The 19,962-nt window shown below is 43.0% G+C and overlaps 1 protein-coding gene across 10 annotated transcripts in view; it reads right to left on the reverse strand.

The window, feature by feature from the left end:
• The window catches only part of LOC125152836 (chemokine-like factor), a 46,992-nt gene that overhangs the window by 13,434 nt on the left and 13,596 nt on the right, over positions 1 to 19,962 (reverse strand). For 2 of the 10 annotated variants that reach the window (XM_047835350.1, XM_047835346.1), the window contains 3 exons: positions 17,516 to 17,611; positions 3,546 to 3,644; positions 280 to 1,238 (listed from right to left, as the gene is read on the reverse strand). In XM_047835350.1, coding sequence (XP_047691306.1) covers positions 876 to 1,238; positions 3,546 to 3,644; positions 17,516 to 17,611 — 558 coding nt within the window. In that variant the 3' untranslated portion in view covers positions 280 to 875. Of the gene's footprint in view, positions 1 to 11; positions 1,239 to 3,545; positions 3,645 to 9,036; positions 9,203 to 14,601; positions 14,650 to 14,673; positions 14,846 to 17,074; positions 17,260 to 17,515; positions 17,612 to 19,962 lie in introns of those variants that run through there. The other 8 variants (XM_047835348.1, XM_047835354.1, XM_047835355.1 and 5 more) reach the window with 8 other exon arrangements.

The following is a 19,962-nucleotide window of genomic DNA, read 5'->3' on the forward strand; positions in this document are numbered from 1 at the left end:
GCCCAACTTACCAAGCTCAGGATCTTGACCTCGGCGTGCCCGATCACCCAGAACTCTCTATTGCCTTTCTTAAATTCCCACATGTAGCGGCGACACCCCTTCCTGGTGCCCACTTCATCCTTGGGCTGCACCGACTTTGGCTTTTTCTTGATCTCCTTGTCCTCTTGGTCTTTCTTGTTCCCTGGTTCGTCAGCTGGAGGAGGGGACGGCGGCGCCGCTGCGGGCGCTGATGCAGGTGCCGCCGCCGCCGCCGCCTTCTTGCCCTTTTTGCCTTTGTCAGCCATCTTTGCGTGGGAGTTCTTAACTTCTCACCTCCTGCGCGATCTCTCTCCTGCTGGCGCCGGACAGGCCTGGCCTCTGAGCGAGACTGGTGCCCACCCACCCGCTCCCAGGTCCCGCTCAACGGCCGGGACGCGCGAACGCCAACGCCCGGCGCTGCCCCGCGCGCCACGTCTCCCTGCGGTCGCACCTCGCTCACCTAGAGGACCAGAGTGGGCGTCAAGGGCCCGGCCCTAGCCAGGGCCGCCCACCCCCGCGCGGGAGCCTCGGCCCCAGCCCGGGCCCCCTGCGAGGGGGGAGGGGGGCTCCCGCCTGCGCGGGAGGTGGCCTCAGGGTTGTACCGCGGTGCTCGCGTTGGCTGGAACCCGGCTGGGGTCAAGACCCTGGCCACGGCGTCCTGGGTCGGATTAGTCCTGCGCCGCGAGGGCGCAGCGGCAGCAGGAAAATGAAACTCGACTTTTATACAAGGCGACGCGAGGCAGCAGAGATGTTCCCGATTTAGCAGCTCTGATTTTATGATCGCCTGTGGGCCAGAATGGGTGACAGCATATGCAAGCTCAGTGGTGGGATTACCCGGAGGGGTGAGGCACAGACGCTTATGTCCGCGAGGGTGCCCCCTTTGAAGGTTCAGCCTTGGTCTTGAACGGTGCCCGCCGAGGATGCCCGAGGATGCCCGGGAGGATGGGCGCCTGGAGGCGGGTCCCAGCGACGGTGCGGGCTGGGGTGGTTTGGCAGGCCCCTGCGCTGGCTGGGGTGGTTTGGCTGGCGTGGCCGCAGGTGCTTGTGCCGGTGCCCGTGCCCGCGCGGGTGCTTTTGCTGGTGCCCGTGCAGTGGGTTTCGCGGGCTGGAAGACTTTCAAGTTCGATTCCCAGAACACTCTTCACCGTATTCCTCACCAACTTGGCAACCAGAGTCCCATCGAAGATACGATTGCCGATTGCCGCGGTGAGACACAGGGACTGTCAGACGCAAGACCATATACGGAAAGAAAAGGCTGCGTTACTTTGCAGCTTAACAGCAACCTGTCTTCCCTATCCCATCCCAGGCGGGGGCTGCAGGTGGCCTCCTGTCCCCCTCTGACCCTGCACTACCTTCTTGGTGTCTGCCCAGCTGGCTGCTGCGGCGCATTCTGCTATTCCCAGAGAAAAGGATTTTGGAAATGGGGGGTTTTGCTGCCGGTAATGACCTCGCCTGATGCCTGAGGCACCAGGAAAGGACCAGAGAAGATTGCTGGCCTTAGGGAGGCTCCAGACAGGGATGGGGTCCTGAGGAGGACCCTTAGTGGAAAAGACTCCTGGGCTATGTTTGTAAAGGGCGGGAAGGAATTCCCAAGGGGACCAACTGGGAGGAAGAAAACTTCAGACACTGGCCAGAAGTCTCCAAGGATTGTAGTGTACCTGAGACCTCTGGAGCTGGTGAAGGAGGTGGCAGAACTGAGGCTAGAAGTGTAGAATATGGGACTTTATCAAGAGGAAAGTTCAGGGGCACCTGGGTGGCTCAGTTGGTTAAGTGGCCGACTTCGGCTCAGGTCATGATCTCGCGGTCTGAGTTCCAGCCCCGCGTTGGGCTCTGTGCTGACAGCTCAGAGCCTGGAGCCTGTTTCAGATTCTGTGTCTCCCTCTCTCTGACCCTCCCCTGTTCATGCTCTGTCTCTCCCTGTCTCAAAAATAAATAAAACTTAAAAAAAAAAAAAAGAGGAAAGTTCAGGTGCCAGAGTCAGAAAGCCCACGTGCAGTAGCCATGAGGTGAATCAGACTGGAGGCAGGGAAACCAGTGAGATGTGGTTGGGGGCTCCTGCTATTCAGGTAGAAATCGATAGAGACCAGAGTGTGGGAGCCCCTGGCAGGTAGGAGAAGGCTTGGTGGCTGAATTAGCAGATGGGGACCAGCAGCCCATAGCAAGCACCCAAGATTCTAGGTGCTCCCCAAATCCTGCCCACTTTAGGTGTTTCTCTTTAGCGTCACTTAACATTTTCTAGGTATGTCTTGCCTCAGCTGATCTGTGGGCTCCCACAGGGATAAGGGACTTTATCCCCAGCCTGGGCCTGGCACAATCCAATGGGACTGACAAATATCTACTGATTATGGGATGAATTGAAAGAACTCAAACTTTTTTTTCTGGATTAATTTCTGTTCCCAGTGCTTAACTTCTTAAACCAAAGTCTCACCTCCCCACTTCCCACCCTCCATCTTCAAAGCATTTAATCTGCCATTTCTTGTGCTCTTCATATGATGAAGATTTGAGTCTCAGTTTGTCCCAGCCTTGTGTCCCAGGGTAAGGTATTTAACCCCAGTTCTCATATCTGTAAAAATGAGAATTGTAAAGATTAAGTCAGAACATGCCTGGCCATGTGTGGGGCACATGCTGGGAGCTAGCTTCCTTCCTTCCTGAATAGGCTGGGCCATTCACTTTTAACAATGCACTTTTTTTTTTCTATTCATGTGTTTTCCTTTTCATGTGCTTAAAAAAATATTTTTTTTAATGCTTGTTTATTTTTTTGAGAGAGAGTGAGAGGGAGTACAAGCAGGGGAGGGGCAGAGAGAGTGGGAGAGAGAGAATCCCAAGCAGGCTTGCACTGACATTGCAGAGCCTGACATGGGGCTTGATCCCACAAACTGTGAGATCATGACGTGAGTAGAGATCAAGAGTCAGACGCTTAACCCACTAAGCCACCCAGGCCCCCCTCATGTGCTTTTAAAATACAATTCTCTAGTCCAGAAAAGTCAAAGTCCTATTTATAGACAAGAACACCATGTTGCAATATTTCAAAAAATAGTGTGTATGATTCTCAAAAGGGGAGTTTGTATCTATTTGGAGAATGAGTATTAGAGTGAAGATTTTCATGAGCTTAGAGTTTATGCAACTTCACACCTTCTGAAGAAGTAAGTGCAAGAAAGAGAAGGGGTGGTGGTATGAATGATATTGTGTAAATGAAATACTTATGGTCTGTCAGTTTTCCTTTGCAAAGAGTTTTGAAATACTGGTCTTTTTTTAAAAATTTTTTTTTCAACGTTTATTTATTTTGGTATATGTGCTGCCGAAGCGAGCACAACGTTTATTTATTTTGGGGACAGAGAGAGACAGAGCATGAACGGGCGAGGGGCAGAGAGAGAGGGAGACACAGAATCAGAAACAGGCTCCAGGCTCTGAGCCATCAGCCCAGAGCCCGACGAGGGGCTCGAACTCACGGACCTCGAGATCGTGACCTGGCTGAAGTCGGACGTGAAATACTGGTCTTAACTGGGGTCATGAAGGCTTCAACTTACCCCTCCAACATAGAATAAATGCCTTCTTTCCATTTCTTGCATCGCCAAGATGGCAACTATTAGAAGGAACACAGCTATAATGAAACTGTTGATAAGATCCTGTAATACAGAATTGAAAACTGTCAACTTTGGGGGCACCTGGGTGGCTCGGTCGGTTAAGCGTCCGACTTCGGCTCAGGTCATGATCTCATGGTCCGTGAGTTTGAGCCCCGTGTCGGGCTCTGTGCTGACAGCTCGGAGCCTGGAGCCTGTTTAGGATTCTGTGTCTCCCTCTCTCTCTGCCCCTCCCCCGTTCATGCTCTGTCTCTCTCTGTCTCAAAAATAAATAAATGTTAAAAAAAAATTAAAAAAAAAACTGTCAACTTTACATGAAAATGTGATTTCACAAAATACTTAAGTTGGCCAATTACCTACCTAAGGATGGATGCCTTTTTAAGACTTTACCTTTGATTACTATTAAAAGGAACCATTAGCAGCATAGTTCTTGTATCTTCCAAGACATGAGTTTATGTGATTTTAAGGTCCTTTGTCAACAGAAATGGATTTAGTTTCATTAAAGAATGCCATTAAAAAAAAAAAAAGCTGACAACTTCCCCATCATTGTCTTCTTAAAGGGCACAGGAAAATGAGCATGAAAAAAACCTAGAGGTATGGGGGCCTACCCAAATTGGACTTCCATAAATGTGATTTTTAAAAAACATATATTAACCTAATGTAAATTCTGCATTTCTATTCCATAATACATTTTTAATATAAAAATTAAATTTTAGATTAGCACTTTACTGATTTAATTGCACTCCCAAATCTGCAGGTAGAATTAATACTCTGGAAGTTGGATCTTATTTATTCTGTAGGTTCACATATTCCAAAAAGGATGGAACTCGTCTGAGGAGCAGACCTGGTATTCTTGAGTGAATGCTTGTGCTGTTGACTTTTGAGCTTTTCCTAAGAAATGGCTGGAATTGAGTGTGTCCTGGCATTTATAGGCTGTCTTTGTCCTTCCTTCTGGATTTCAGTACTGAGTTCTTTCATTGCTAGCCCAGTCTGCTGCTTTGTGTGCTAAATAAAGTGTGAGGATGAGTAGATGGAGGCCACTCATGAGGATAAGCAGAGGCTGGACTTTGGTATTAGAGCAATAAGAAAAGTGGGTGCACAACCTGTCAGTGGCACTAGTGTGGGGAGGGTCAAAAGCCTGGGGAGGTAGAACCGTGGCCCTGATATCTAATTGGAACATTTTAAGTCCTTAAGTCTTGATTTCTTGACTTGGTAGCATCAGCCTGTCTGGTGCACCTGCCCAAATACATCAGGGAGCCCTGCCATCCCGTGTACAGAATCATAAATGGCTCTAACGGAGCTCTTCAATGTGCCAAGTGTTTCCAAGTCATTATCTTATTTAACCCTCACAAACACCTTGCAAAGTCAGCATTGTTATGATCTCTATTTTAAAAGGACATAGCAGAGGCTTAGAGAGGTTTATTAAATTGCCTAAGACTGGATATCTGCCAAGGAGTCAGAACTCCCTAGTGTCTCACTATTGCCTCCCACCAGAGACACTCAAATAAGGAGGAAATGAACTGTTCCCCACCCCCCCCCCCACCCCAGGTTGGAAGGCAGCATCCATCTTGGGCATTTTCTGTGGATAACGGGTCACAGAGGGTGAAAATGGTGTGGGACATGTAAGGTGGGAGTGTGTTTTGTCGATGAACTCTTTTGCTCTGCCAATTCCTAAATGTGTGATCTGGGCTATGTTTTATCATCCCTCTGTGTAAACATGCTCATTTTTAATATGGGGATAATGATTGGGGTTCATTGGGTTGATCTGAGGATTAAATGGTGTAATGAATCTGAAAATACCAGATGATAAATGCCTGGCATCTAGCAGGTCGTGAGAGTTCATCACAATGTGGACTTAGGATATTTGCCTTCAAAATGTACACAGTTGGTAAACTTTCTGAAAACCTCAGGTGTTCTTCCTGTTGGGATTGCTGAGCAAGGAGCCCTACCCCATCATGGAATGTGACTTGCCTCTTGGAGAGGCACTAATTATTTGGGTACCTGGTGGGTAACACTGAAAGGGGGACAAGGTGCAGGGATGGTGAAGGTTAGAAGTAAGTTCCAGCTGGGTTCTGTGGGCTGAATGAGAGGTTTGCCCACAGTGGGGTAGGTACACTAGTTTACAGTTTTGCAGGAAGCTTAGTGCTTTAGGATTGTGTAAACCAAGATATTTAAAAATGTGAACAAGGGCTCACTCTTACAACTAAGAGGCAGAGTGTAAAATTTTTAAAATTAACTAAACTTTTTAAAATTAATTAGCTGTGGCCATAGATCATGGAGAATTTAGATGAAAGCAAATAAATAATAATACTAATGCAGACTAGGCTTCGGTAGCCAATCGTTGATTACCTGTCATAATTCCAATCTCCTCATTGGAATACTAGACGTTAGTTTAGTCTGTCCTTAGCATAGTTTCCTCTGGTCCTTGCTTACAAGGAAGTGCTCCCCTGGACTGTCCTTTGGCACTAATGTTTGCCTTATTTCTAACATTTCTCTCATAGCTCACATTTTCTTGTGCACTCCCTGTGTGTCACATACTGTGCCAGGGTGTTAATCTCATTTGATTCTCACAACAAACTCATTGTCCCCAGTTTACAGATGGCTAAGCAACATGCTTGGGGTTGCTCACCCAGTAAGTGGCTAGGACCCTCTGCAGCCTGACTTGAGTATCCGGGGGCCTTCTCTGGACTAACCCCCCTTCTCCCTTTTGTCTTAAGCACATCATTCTTGTTGTTGGCCTCATCTCTGATGGAGAGAGAGAGAGAGAGAGACAGAGATAGAGACAGAGACAGAGACAGAGACAGAAATGTTCTTTCTGATGGAATAAAATTGCGTCTAAGCCTTTTCATGTGCAGGAAGACTCTGGTTTCCCCATGAATGCTGTCTTTACTCATTGTCTTTTCTTTTCCTGTTGACTAAATACCCTATTGACTCAAGTAGCCTTCTCTGACTAAAATGAGAGATGGATTTGTTACTCGACTATTATTTTTCCATAAAGCTCCCAAATTGTTTCCATAAACAAAATTGTGTAGAAGTATAACTGGGCCAGAAAGAGATGCTTTAATGGTGAATGCTTATTTTTAAACATCACTGCATATTAGAAAAAATTTTGAACACTGACAATTTGTTTCATAAAATATGGTATTTGTAACAAGAATTTGTATATAATAAACATTATATAGTATTCAACTATCTGCAACTTCCGTTGATTCCATTTGTGCCTGGAGTTCTCCAAACACGTGGCGTAACCTGATCAGAAATGACCAGAACTGTGCTTTCTCATTAATCTTATTTGAAGGGGACATTCTAAAGCTGATATCTCCTACTTACAAATGTAAAGATATTGCTGGTAGTTTTGGAATTGTCACTTCTACAGAGTTTTATTTTATTTATTATGCTCTTTTTTTAAAAAAAAATTGTTTTCTAGTGGCAAAAACATCTGCTTCACCAGAACTCAGTTTCTCTGAACGTATTGGATACTATTTTTTTGTAATGTAGAAGTGTTAAAAATACAGACAATTCAGAAGATAGTATAGTTCATACTTTTCTTGGGTACGTTGACAGATGATACTAGAATATAAAATTGGTGATGAAGTCTAAACATGAAGACAGTGACCCCACCATGGGTGGGGTGAGGAAAGCTGTATTCTCGCTAGCTCTGATGAAGACCCATGATAATAAGTCAAGGAGGCTGAGAGGTGAGACCCTTGGTTGTCAGGGTCACTGGCATAGCCTTCACAGAAGCAAGAAGATGCAACCGTCCCCAAGCCCAGGCCACATCGTCTCTTCAGAGAAAGAGGCATTGCCAAAATATGGCCCCAGAATCCACAGATCTCAGCCTGTATGTGAGGCCAGTACTCTTGATGCTGCCCTGCTGAGCATCCGAAGTCCTGATTTATCAAACTTTCTGTTTCCCTGCTGGGAATTTTCATCATTAGCCCCTTTAAGGAAATCGCCACTTAAAATCAGTACTACTTACTCTCATCCTATGCCTTGGGGGCACCAAACCGTCTTGCTAGGAAAGAAGGACTGAAAGAAGTGACAGCTATGCTTGCTGGATCCCTCTGGTGTGTGGGCCGGCCTTTGAACGTATATGGAGCCCTAAAACTGGTACAGCATGAAATAAGGCATGTGTTCTCGGGCTTCCCACACTGCCCTTTCCATAAGGTCCCAAGGGACTTCTACAGCTTGATGCCAACACATCTCCAAGTCCACCTCCTCTCTGAAGTGACAAGGAGTTATCTCCTAGGCACCAAGCCAGTGTTTGGTTTGTGCTGTCCCTAAACCAGCACCATGCCTCCCAGGGCCAAGGCCTCCCTGTTACCACCCAGTGGTAACTACCTTTCTGAACAGTCTCATATCCTTCATCTTGCAGAATCTGAAAGGAAAGATTAGAAAGGAAGGGACAGGATAGGAGAAGACAGTTTGGATCCTGTGTTGATAAGTCTTTGAAAAAAACCTTCCAAGTCAATTAGATCGCACACCATCCGACCAACTATGTTGGATAGCACGTGGTGGCTTAGTATGTGTACTGTTAGTCAATGGAACATTAGAATAACTGAGCAACCTACTTAGTTTCCCCAACTGTGAAGCTCCTGGGAGCTTACCAGGCATATTTATGTGCTCTTCCAGACTCTGGCCCATATATTGGAAGATAGTAGTAAGAAAAAGGCAGGGACTCTGAATCACACTTTGGGCTTCCATAGTCATCCAAAGGAAAGAGACTGTTCTGACCCAAGGATAGAGGTAGCAAAAGGGGGCCTGGCTGTATCAAAGTTGACCAAAGGCTTGCAATTCTATAAAAGCTGACCTCAGCTATCTGTGACCACTGTAGGAACAGCTCCTCTCACAGGACCTTCTTGGCTTATTCTTAGGAACCCCCAGTTCTTGCCTTTGCTTGAGACACTTCCTAGATACTTCCCCTGGACACTACAGCAAAGCATGGTGCCTTGAGGCTCCCTCCAGCTCTCTAGCTTTATGGCAGTGGACCTTTTCTCAGAGGGCTCTAGTCCTCCTGACCGCAGCTGCTGACCTTGGTGCTGTGGAGTCCTCAGTCACCTACCTTAAGGACCTGTACCCACCCCCCAGGATAATCAATTCACTTCTGGCTCTGCATTTTAAGGAAACCATGAGGAAACAGGAGAAGATACAGAGAACATAACATGTAGAGACTCCGAGGACGACAACCATGAAGGGGGATGGAGATAGAGAAACCTTGTAAGGCAATAGGGCAAAAAGTCTGGTTGAAAGCCAGGCCTGAGTCAGACAGGCTGACTCTCACATCTGAGTTTCCATGTGAGTGCATATTGCCACGGGCGACTTAATCTAGTTTTCGCATCTGTTAAATAGGGAGTGGGGGCAACTACAACCTCACCGGCTTGTTGTGAGGATTAAATAAGGTAACACATATGAAAAAGTATCTGGCACATGGTATGTGCTTAAAACAGTTCATTTACCTTCCCTTCTTGAAAATCTCTATGGGCAGAGATTTTAGTTTCCCTTCAGAAACCTCTTTATTGTTATGCTCTCCATAGCTAAGAGGATCTTCCGTATGTCCAGAGCTGCTCATATTTTGCTTTGTCTGCTTCCTGTTGCTCTGCACTCTGTGGGATAAAGAGAGCCCGGCAGCCTTTTCAGAAAATCCCTCACACCTTGAAGGAAATATTTTGAGTTTTAGCTCAATAGCAACCAATCCTACCTTAAGGTTAGAAAAAGGTACTATAAGGAAGTGGGATGTGGGAGAGGCCTGAACTCTGAGTTGGGATTTCACGGTGCAAGATGAAATGGTAAAAGCCATCCAACTACATTATGCGGTCTGATAGACACTTTGTAAGTGAATGTTCACTTTGTGCTGAGCATTGTGCTATTTGCTTTAAACACATTTAAGTGTTACAGAAACCCTGTCAGGGAGTTACTATGATCACCCTTTTCCTTTGCTGAATTTCCTAGATGGGGAAACTGAGGCTAAAGTTCACACAGCTAGGAAGGGGCCCATGTCTGTATCTGGCCACAAACTGTAGTTCTCTAGTCTGCGAGGATGCAGAACCTCAGGCTCCACAAGAAATAGGATTTATCAGGGCGCCTGGGTGGCTCAGTCGGTTAAGCATCTGACTTCAGCTCAGGTCATGATCTCACACTCTGTGAGTTCGAGCCCTGTGTCGGGCTCTGTGCTGACAGCTCAGAGCCTGGAGCCCACTTCAGATTCTGTGTGTCTCTCCCTCTCTCTGCCCCTTCCCTGCTCATGCTCAGTCTCTCTCTGTCTCAAAAATAATAAAAACATTAAAAAAAGTTTTTTTTAATAAATAAAAAAAGCAATAGGATTTATCTGAGACCTGAGGGGTTAGCTTCAGGAAGCTTTCAGTTGGTAAAGAATAGGAAACTCTGGAAAAAGCTACTGAAGAAGGCAATGCCATCATATGGCACCCTTTTAGGAGTGTGGACCCTTTATACCCATGAAACGATGGACTCCTGCAATCTTTCTGGGTATGTGTGACAATTTTCTACAACTTCGCCGTGCCAGCTCTTGCTTTTACAGGGGCGAAATGTTTAATAATTTGTTAGAGTAGTTGCTGTTTGAAAAGTAGCAGCATGTACTGTTTTACGAGCAATAGACGAGAAGTGTTTTTACCTACTGAATATACTAATTGAAATTTTCGTTAGGACAAGCTGCAGACTATCATGTTCAGTGCATAATGAGACAGAAGCAGGTGTGTGCATTCATTCTGCCGTAGACAGAGAGGTCCACGGAATCTTTCTGGGTATTAGACTAGTTTCTCCCCTGGGACTAGGGCAACACCCTGTCATAGATGAGTTATGTCCTTGTCCAGAAAGATAGCTCTTTGGTTTTCACTTGAGGAGAGACGTTACTCTGGGACCAAGGGCAGAGCTTATATTTGAATTACGAAAGTGAACACTTACAAGTAAGGACCAATCTAAACAAATCAGCAAGTGGTGAATGTCTAGTATATATATTATAATAAAAAAAAGAACGATGCACATTTCCAGAACTGTGATGGCTATATACAACTCATGGGCTTTGGCAGTGATGAAACAAACTAATGCTCTTATGATAAGACCCTGCAATGAAAGAAACAGGATTTGTTTTAATTCACATGGACTATTAAAAAACAAAGCTAACCCACAAACTGTTAGGAAGTAAATCTGACTATATGGCAATTGCCTGTATGATTTTGTACATACAGTTTATGTGTAAATTTTCTCTTTTTTTTTAAGAAATGAAATAATACATGGAAATAATTAAAATGGACATTTAAGTATAGAAGAATAAAAAATAATACTGATTTCTTTCTTCTTCTTCAACCCAATCCTAGTCTATTTCCTTAAAAGTAACAGCTGTTCACAGTGTTTACTTCATACTGGAAAGAAGTACATATGAGTAGAGTAAATATATGCTGATTTGATAGAGTGAGGTAGAGCTCCAGTTTTCTTTCCAAACTGTTGATTATCCCAACATCATTCATTGGGAAACACCAGTTATTTTCCCTGCTCACCTGAAATCCTACCTTTATCATGTACTAAATTCTCGCATGTATTTGGGTCTATTTGAGACTATCCTCTCCTACTGAGTTGCCGATTCTTTTCTAGTACTTTTGAAATTACAGGAAATTAATTTTATATTATATTATTGTCTGACCTAGTCCCCTTTTCAGCACTCATTCTCAGATTCTTTATAAATCCCATGTTTGTCTTGGTCTAGTTCCCCAAACTAAGCCTGTTGGAATTTTTTTTTTTTTTGGCTTTTTGTGTGTGTTTTGAGAGAGAGAGAGAGAGAGAGAGAGAGAAAGAGAAACATTGAGAGCAAGGGAGAGGGGCAGAGGGAGAGAGAGAGAGAGAGAAAGAGAGAAAGAGAAACATTGAGAGCAAGGGAGAGGGGCAGAGGGAGAGAGAGAGAGAGAGAGAGAGAGAGACAGACTCTTAAGCAGGTTCCACATGGAGCTCAATTCCACAGGCTCTCAGCATGGAGCTGGATGCAAGCCTTGATCTCACAACCCTGTGATCATGATCTGAGCCAAAATTAAGAGTTGGTTGCTCAACAGACTGAGCCACTCAGGTGCCCCATAAGCCTGTTAGCATTTTTATTTTTTTGAGAGAGAGAGAAAGAGAGAGAACGACAAAGAGAGCAAGTGAGTGAGGGGTAGAGAGAGAGAATCCCATGAGGGGCAGAGAGAGAGAGAGAGATAGGGCACAAGTGAACAAGGGTCAGAGAGAGAGAGAGAGAGAGAGAGCGGGAAAGAGAGAGAATCCCATAAGGGGAAGAAAGAGAGAGAGAGAGAAGTGGGTATGTGTTCATTCAAACCCGGGCTCGAGCTTGTGAATCGTGAGATCATAACCTGAGCTGAAGTCAAATGCTTAACTGACTGAGCCACCCAGGCACCCAAGCCTGTTAGTATTTTCATTGGGATTTCATTTAAAAGCCTGTTGGTATTTAATTGGGATTTCATTTAACTTCTAATTTGGAAAGATTAAAAAATTTACTCAAGAATAAAGTATGTCTTCCCAGCTATTTTAGTGGTTTAAAAATATCTCTGAGTTTTTAAAGTTTTCTTCATATAGGTCTTTCAAATTTATTTAATTTAATCTTAGATATTTTATCATTTTATTGATCTTGTAAAGAGGAATATTTTCTTCTATTTTAAGTGTTGTTCTACTAACTCCTAATGAGTTAGTAGAAAGTATCTTGTTCTAAATTGTTTCCCAGTTGATTTTGAGTTCTTTAGATATACAGTGATATCAGCTGAAAAAATGATATATTTTGCCTCTTATTTTCAGCTGTTCTTTATTTTTCCTGTCTAATTGTGATGATTAGCTGTTCCAGAAAAATATTGAATACTAGTATTGATAAGGGCATCTTCTCTGTTCTTTATTTAATGGGAATACTTCTGATATCTAATCATATATGATGCGGACTTTTGGGTTTATTTTTATAATGTCAACAAAATATCTATGTATTCCTATTTTTTATGGGTCCCTTTCTTCTCTCTCTCTTTTTTTGCTATCAGAAATAAATGTTGAATTTTGTCAAATGTGTTCTTTTCCTTATTTGATGTAATCTAATTTGTTCTCCTTTTACCTATAATATGTTGGGTTAGTTTAATAGAGTCCTAATACTGAATCATTATAGTGTATTTTTTTAAAGTACTGATGGATATTTTCTGCTAATATATTGATACTTATTGCTGTGATACAAGTGAGAGTTCTAATTTCCTTTTTCTGACTTGGGCAGGTTTTTATATCAGTGTTCCATTACTTTTTTTTTTTCTTTTTTGAGAAAGAGAGAGAGAGAGAGAACAAGCAAGGGAGGGGCAGAGGGAGAGGGAGAGAGAATCTTAAGCAGGCTCCACACCAAGTGTGGAGCTCCATCTGGGGCTCAATCCCATGATCCTGGGATTGTGACCTGAGTCAAAATCAAGAGTCAGACACTTAACCGACTGAGCCACCTAGGTGCCCCAGTGTTATATACAACTTTGAAAAATAATTCAGAAGGCTTTTTTTCCTTTTCCATACTTTGAAAAAGTTTCAGTAGTATCAGAATTACATCCCATGAAAGTTTGAGTTAATTGTGTGAAAAAGTCTGTCCCTGATATACTGTGAAGGATACTCATTTGCTTAGTTCTCATTTTCTTCTGTATTTATATTGGTCTGTATTTACATTGGTTTTTCTCTATTCTGGGGTCAGTTTTGGTAATTATGTTTTCCTAGAAAATCAACTATTTCATTCAATTAGTTGTTTATTTGTTTTGCAAGGTAATCTTGGGTATCTTCTCAGTTTCTTCATCCTTTGTGATTATTTTCCCTGTCTGGTTTCTAACTTTAAATATATGTCCTCTCTTCACCCTTTTCCCCCTATTATAGGCCATTGGTTTATCAGTTTTGGTCAATTCTATTAGTTTTGTTTGCTAATTTATACATTTCTGATATTATCTTCACTGCTTCCTCATTCCCTTTGTGAGGGAAAACCTGAGGAATATAAAAGTAAGACAGGAAAAACAGCGCTGATTTAGTATTAAGGGTTGAGTGAGAGGAGGAGCGAGGGGAGAAGGGGAGGAAAGGTAGGGCAAAACAGAGGTGACTGGCAAAGGGAAGTAGGGAAGCTTTCCGGAGGTGGCACCTCCTGGGAATCACTCCCTGAGGCCGCACCCACCCTGCATCACCAGCTCTCTCTGCTCACCAGCCTCAAGATCTTCAACACTCCCGTGGGCAAGAAGAAAAACTGCTTGAAGCTGTCCCTGAATTTGAACGGGACTTTGGCCTGTTCTTCAGCACGCTTTTGGATGGCGGCCTTCTCCCCTGCGCTCTGGGTCACCTGCTGTTGCTTTCCTGGGGGCGTCTTTGAGACTGCAGGCTGCGCCCTTGCGACTGCAGGCTGCGGCGTACTGGGTGCTGGATTCGCCTGGCGTGTGGGCTGCCCTGAGCGTGAGCTCTGCCTTGATCGTGAGCCCTGCCCTGAGCATGAGGCTTGCACCGCAGCTGCAGATTGCCCTGGGAGTCCTGTAAGCTGCTGTTGTTGCAAGTTCTGTGAGGATGCCCTGGTGTTTGGGGCATTCATGGTGGTCCCCGAGCCTGGCTTTGTCAGGCTGGCCCTGACACTCTGAGCCTGCATGGCGGCGGCGGCGGCGGCGGCCAGGCTGTCCCCTGGGAACCAGCGTCGTGCCGAACGGCCGCCGTCCGCCTATGCCTCTTGGGCACCCAGCTCTTGCTGCCCGCCGACAGACCAAGCCCTCCAGCCACCCTCCTTGCCACCTGGGACGCGATGCCGCTGCCTAGGCTGGGAACTCACTATCCCTGCAGTCCCACGCCTCGGTGCTGCCAGCCAGCCAGCCAGCCAGCCAGGAAGAGGGCTCCGGAGACCATTTAAGGTGGCCTAGGCGCCTTCTTCTCTGCCACCCAGGCCCCAGAACAGGAAAACCCAGTCCGATCAGGTCCTGGTGCTCCCAGCGCTCCCTTGGAAGTTACAGTATGGGTGAGCGCTGGGCACAGAATTCCTACATCTCTTCTTCCAGCTCCCATATCGAGATTAAAGTGAGAACAACTGCAGAAAATATGTGAAAGAATAAAGAAATATATTTAATACTTAGCATCAACTAAAAAGTAATATAAAATTACAAAACTTATATTTTGTCATGAATAGGGTTTTTTTTATAAGGACCACTTGGATTAAATAGAAGTTTCCGGTAAATAAGGGCCCCGTCGGCAATACAGCACACTGCTGCCAGGAGTCCGAACACCTGGAAACAAACACACTTGTCATTGCTGTGACCATGGTCTGGCCTTGGGTCATTCACACAGGTTTTAAGTGTGTGCCCACTGGCTTCCTCTCCTGCTAGGGTACCAAGATTGCTCCCTCTGCTTCCACCTAATACTAAAACGGGAAGAGACTTCAGAAATCATTTTATTCTCATTTCCAAGTCTGCCTACAGAAAGAGAAAAGATAATTTAAGTGAGCAGAAATAATATTGAGGTGGTGTAGGCTCTGAAATAAATACTTGTCTGGATGTCTTGACTTGCTCTGACATGTATTAGAGCCCTACTGAAGATCATACACTTAATGGATAGGATTCTAAATAGGCCTCAGGGGAAAAAAAAATTACGGTAAAGGGAATAAACTAGAACCAGGTCTTAAGGTATTCTGATGGCTATTTGAGAGCGGGCGCCTGGGCTGGAAAAGAGGGATATCATTTCTTGCATACTATTTGGTCAGTTCCATCCCATGGCCTGGAAGTTGGGCTTCTTGGCTCTAGATAACCACTCCGTTTCCCATCCTGAATCTCAAACTCAGCTTCTTAGGTTCTGACCACACTCAGTACCTCCTACCTATCCTGTGACTCTGGTACCCTGCAGGTTGCCGGTTCCTCTGCCTGGAACCATTCCCCTTTCCTCCCCTGTATTCCTGACAAATTGAGATTCCGCTGCCAAAGAGAGGTAGTTGCTTCCTTTTTTCTGTACCCCGCAGTACTCCGGCAATAGCTTATACACAGCTGTTTTCATTTCTCTTTCCTGTATTAGGCTCTAAGCAAGGTGAGGATAGGGTGGGCTCACATTCTAGTCCAGTGCTGTCCAAAAGAAATACAATGTGAGTCACCAATGTAAGCCACATAATTTAAAAGTTTCTAATAGCCACATTAAAAAGAAAAAACAACTGAAATTAATTTTAAGAGAATATTTTGTTTAGCCCAGTGTATCCAAAATATAATTTTGACATGTCATCAATATAATAAAGTTATTATGAAATATTCTATGTTTTTTTCGTAGTAAGTCTTTGAAATCCAGTGTATATTTTACCTGTATAGCTCATCTCAATCAGACCAGCCACATTTCCATTGCTTGGTAGCCACATGTGGCTTGTGGCTGCTGCATTGGACAGCAACAGCTCTATACTTTGTCAGCATCCACCAAAGTGCACCATTTTATTCTTTCAGTGTTTGTTTATTTTTGAGAGAGAGAGAGAGCATGAGCTGAGGAGGGGCAGAGGGGGGAGACAGAGGATTTGAAGCAGGTTCTGTGCTGGGAGTGGAGAGCCTGATGCGGGGCTCAAACTCATGAACCGTGAGATTATGACCTGAGCCAAAGTCGGTCGCTTAACTGACTGAGCCACGCAGGCACCCCCTGCAAAGTGCACCTTTTAAAAGAATGAATCAGTGAATGAATAAAATAAGTGAATGAAAGTACACTTGACCTTTGAACAACATGGGTTTGAACTGCATAGGTCACTTATGTACGGATTTTTTTTGATGTAGTAGAGTACTATAAATGTAATTTCTCCTATGATTTTCTTAAAAACATTTTCTTTTCTCTAGCTCACTTTATTGTAAGATACAGTATATAATACATATGATACAGAAAATATGTGTTAACTGTTTATGTTATCGGTACTTCTGGCAACAGTAGGCTATTAGTAGTTAAGTTCTTGAGAAGTCAAAGTTTAAAAAGTTTCAACTGTGTGGGAGGTCAGCGTTGGAAAGGGTTAACTGTAAATTCTATGCCCTGTCCCTCTTTCTCCATAGTAGAGGGATAAGATTAAAGACAACTGGGGAAAATTGCTATTACAGCACTATCTCATTTCTAGAATAATTCTTATCCCTATGAAGTTGCTTAGGGCTTAGGAAGGAGATGAAAAACTATGGATTCTGACATACATGGCTGGCTGAGAATGGTTGGTTCTCCCAGTGGCCCATACCATGGAAAGACAAAGAAGTAGGATGGAGGTTTATATAAGAAGTTCCTAATTCACATCTTTAGATCAGAGTCTAGGAAAGCCAAATGATTTTGAACCTCCTATAAGAAATCTCAGAAGAGTATCAGATGGAACTAAAACCATATTATTTTACTCTTTTTTATTTTGGCTTGCCTTCCAGGATCAAGTCTGATTAAGCTGGCTTGCTTCTCTTCAAGCAATGTTCAAAATAATATAAGGCTTCTTCCAACCTTATCATGAGACATTTTGTATTACATTCCATCTGAAGAAGGATCTGGACAAAAAATAACTGAGTTCAGAGCAGTCTGTCTCACCTTAACAAGTGGTATGTATCCTGTTCTTTAAAAGGAAGCGCTGTGAAAGTCATCTGTGGCTTTTTGCTTGACATCAGGTTTCTCAGAGCTAAGTGTAACAGATTCCAGTAGCTTTTCTCAGTCTAGTCTAGCCCTACATAGAGGTGGAATATATAGGAACTTCTATTTGGTGAATTTCAGTTTTAGGGTGAAGTCATATTCTTCCACGTTAATCAGGGCATATACTCATACAAAAAATATTAAGCCACTAGGTACTATATACTGGCCTAGGAAATCCAAGGATGATTATAATGTAGAGTTCTGTTCATATATATATATATATTTTTTTTTCAAGCAAAATTTAATTCTAATCAAACCTAAAGCAAGAAATCAGGAAGACCTCCACTTACCCCTCCAAGGACTATAAATGTTGTAGTTTCTGGTATCAGTGCCAACACAGATATGATTATCATGAATATTGCTGTTACCATTGAGTTGATAATATCCTAAAACACAGAATAGAAAGGTCAGCTCTGCATGAAGATCATCAAAAAAAAAAAAAAAAAAAAAAAGAATTAGCTGCCAACAGATTTTGAAACTTCCATTTTATTAAATAAATTTAGTGGGTTCTTTTTTTAGGAAATCAAACTGCCACTATAGGATGACACCTATATTGAATTTGGTCCATAGTGATGCCTAGTGGTTCTCTTAACCCATGATATACAAATCATTTAACTGCTTAGGCTTATTTCTTTGTTCAAGAAACCCAGTACTCATCACAACAAGTGCCCTCCTTAATACCCATCATCCATTTAGCCCATCCTGCACCTCCCTCCCTCCATCAACCCTTAGTTTGTTCTCTAGTTCAGAGTCTCTCTTGTGGTTTGCCTCCCTCTCTTTTTCCCCCTCTTCCCCTATGTTCATCTGTTTTGTTTCTTAAATTCCACATATGAGTGAAATCATATGGTATTTGTCTGTCTCTGACTGACTTATTTTGTCTAGCATAAAACACTCTAGCCCCATCCACATCATTGCAAATGGTAAGACTTCATTCTTTTTGATGGCTGAGTAATATTCCATTATAGACCTATATATCTATATCTATATCTACATGTATCTATATCTAATCTATCTATACACACATACCACAACTTCTTTATCCATTCATCAGTTGATAGACATTTGGGTTCTTTCCATAATTTGGCTTTTGTTGATAATGCTGCTATAAACATCAGGGTGCATGTGCCCCTTTGAATCAGTATTTTTGTATCCTTTGTATCCTTTTGATAAAATACCTAGTAGTGCAACTTCTGGGTCACTGTTTTCCAGACTGGCTATACCAGTTTACATTCCCACCAACAGTATAAGAGGGTTCCCCTTTCTCCACATTCTTGCCAACATCCATTGTTTCCTGTCTTGTTAATTTTAGCCATTCTGACAGGTGTGAGGTGGTATCTCATTGTGGTTTTGATTTGTATTTCCCTGATGATGAGTGATGTTGACCATCTTTTCATGTATCTGTTAGCCATCTGGATATCTTCTTTGGAAACATGTCTATTCATGTCCTCTGCCCATTTCTTCACTGGATTATTTGTTTTTTGGGTGTTGAGTTTGGTAAGTTCTTTATAGATTTTGGATACTAACCCTTTATCTGATACGTCATTTGCAAATATCTTCTATTCTGTGTGCTGCCTTTTAATTTTTTTTAATCACTTCTTTCTCTGTGTAGAGGCTTTTTATCTTGATGAAGTCCCAATAGTTCATTTTTGCTCTTGTTTCCCTTGCCTCCAGAGACGTTTCTAGTAAGAAGTTGCTCTAGCCAAGGTCAAAGAGGTTGTTGCCTATGTTCTCCTGTAGGATTTTGATGGTTTCCTGTCTCACATTTAGGTCTTTCATCCATTTTGAATTTATTTTTGTGTATGGTGTAAGAAAGTGGTCCAGTTTCATTCTTCTGCATGTTGTTGTCCAGTTTTCCCAACACCATTTGTTGAAGAGACTATCTTTTTTTCAGTTGAATGTTCTTTCCTGTTTTCCACATTGATCTATGTGTCTGTTTTTGTGCCAATACCATACTGTCTTGATGACTGCAGTTTTATAGCTTGAAATCCAGCATTGTGATGGATTTTTATTTTAGTTTATTTTTTATTCTTCAGTTTTATTTTTTATTTTTCAGGATTGCTTTGGCTATTTGGGGTCTTTTGTGGTTCCATACAAATTTATGATTATTTATTCTAGCTCTCTGAAAAACGCTGGTGGTATTTTGATGGGGATTGCATTAAATGTGTAGATTGCTTTGGGTAGTATAGACGTTTTAACAATGTTTGTTCTTCCAACCCATGAGCATGGAATGCTTTTCCATTTCTTTATTTCATAAGTGTTCTATAATTTTCAGAGTACAGATCTTTTTCTTCTTTGTTTAGGTTTATTCCTAGGTATCTAATTGTTTTTGGTGCAGCTGCTAATAGGATCAATTCCTTGATTTATTTTTCTCCTGCTTCATTATTGGTTTATAGAAAGCAATAGATTTCTGCATGTTGATTTTATATCTTGCGACTTTGCTGAATATATTAGTTCTAGCAATTATTTTGGTGGAGTCTTCTGGGTTTTCTACATAGAGTATTATGTCATCTGCAAATAGTGAGAGTTTGATTTCTTCCTTGCTGATTTGGATGTCTTTTATTTATTTATTTATTTATTTATTTATTTAAAAAAAAATTTTTTTTTTCAACGTTTATTTATTTTTGGGACAGAGAGAGACAGAGCATGAACGGGGGTGGGGCAGAGAGAGAGGGAGACACAGAATCGGAAACAGGCTCTAGGCTCTGAGCCATCAGCCCAGAGCCTGACGCGGGGCTCG

Source organism: Prionailurus viverrinus, chromosome E2 (genome assembly GCF_022837055.1).
Source record: "Prionailurus viverrinus isolate Anna chromosome E2, UM_Priviv_1.0, whole genome shotgun sequence".
NCBI classification, from domain to species: domain Eukaryota; kingdom Metazoa; phylum Chordata; class Mammalia; order Carnivora; family Felidae; genus Prionailurus; species Prionailurus viverrinus.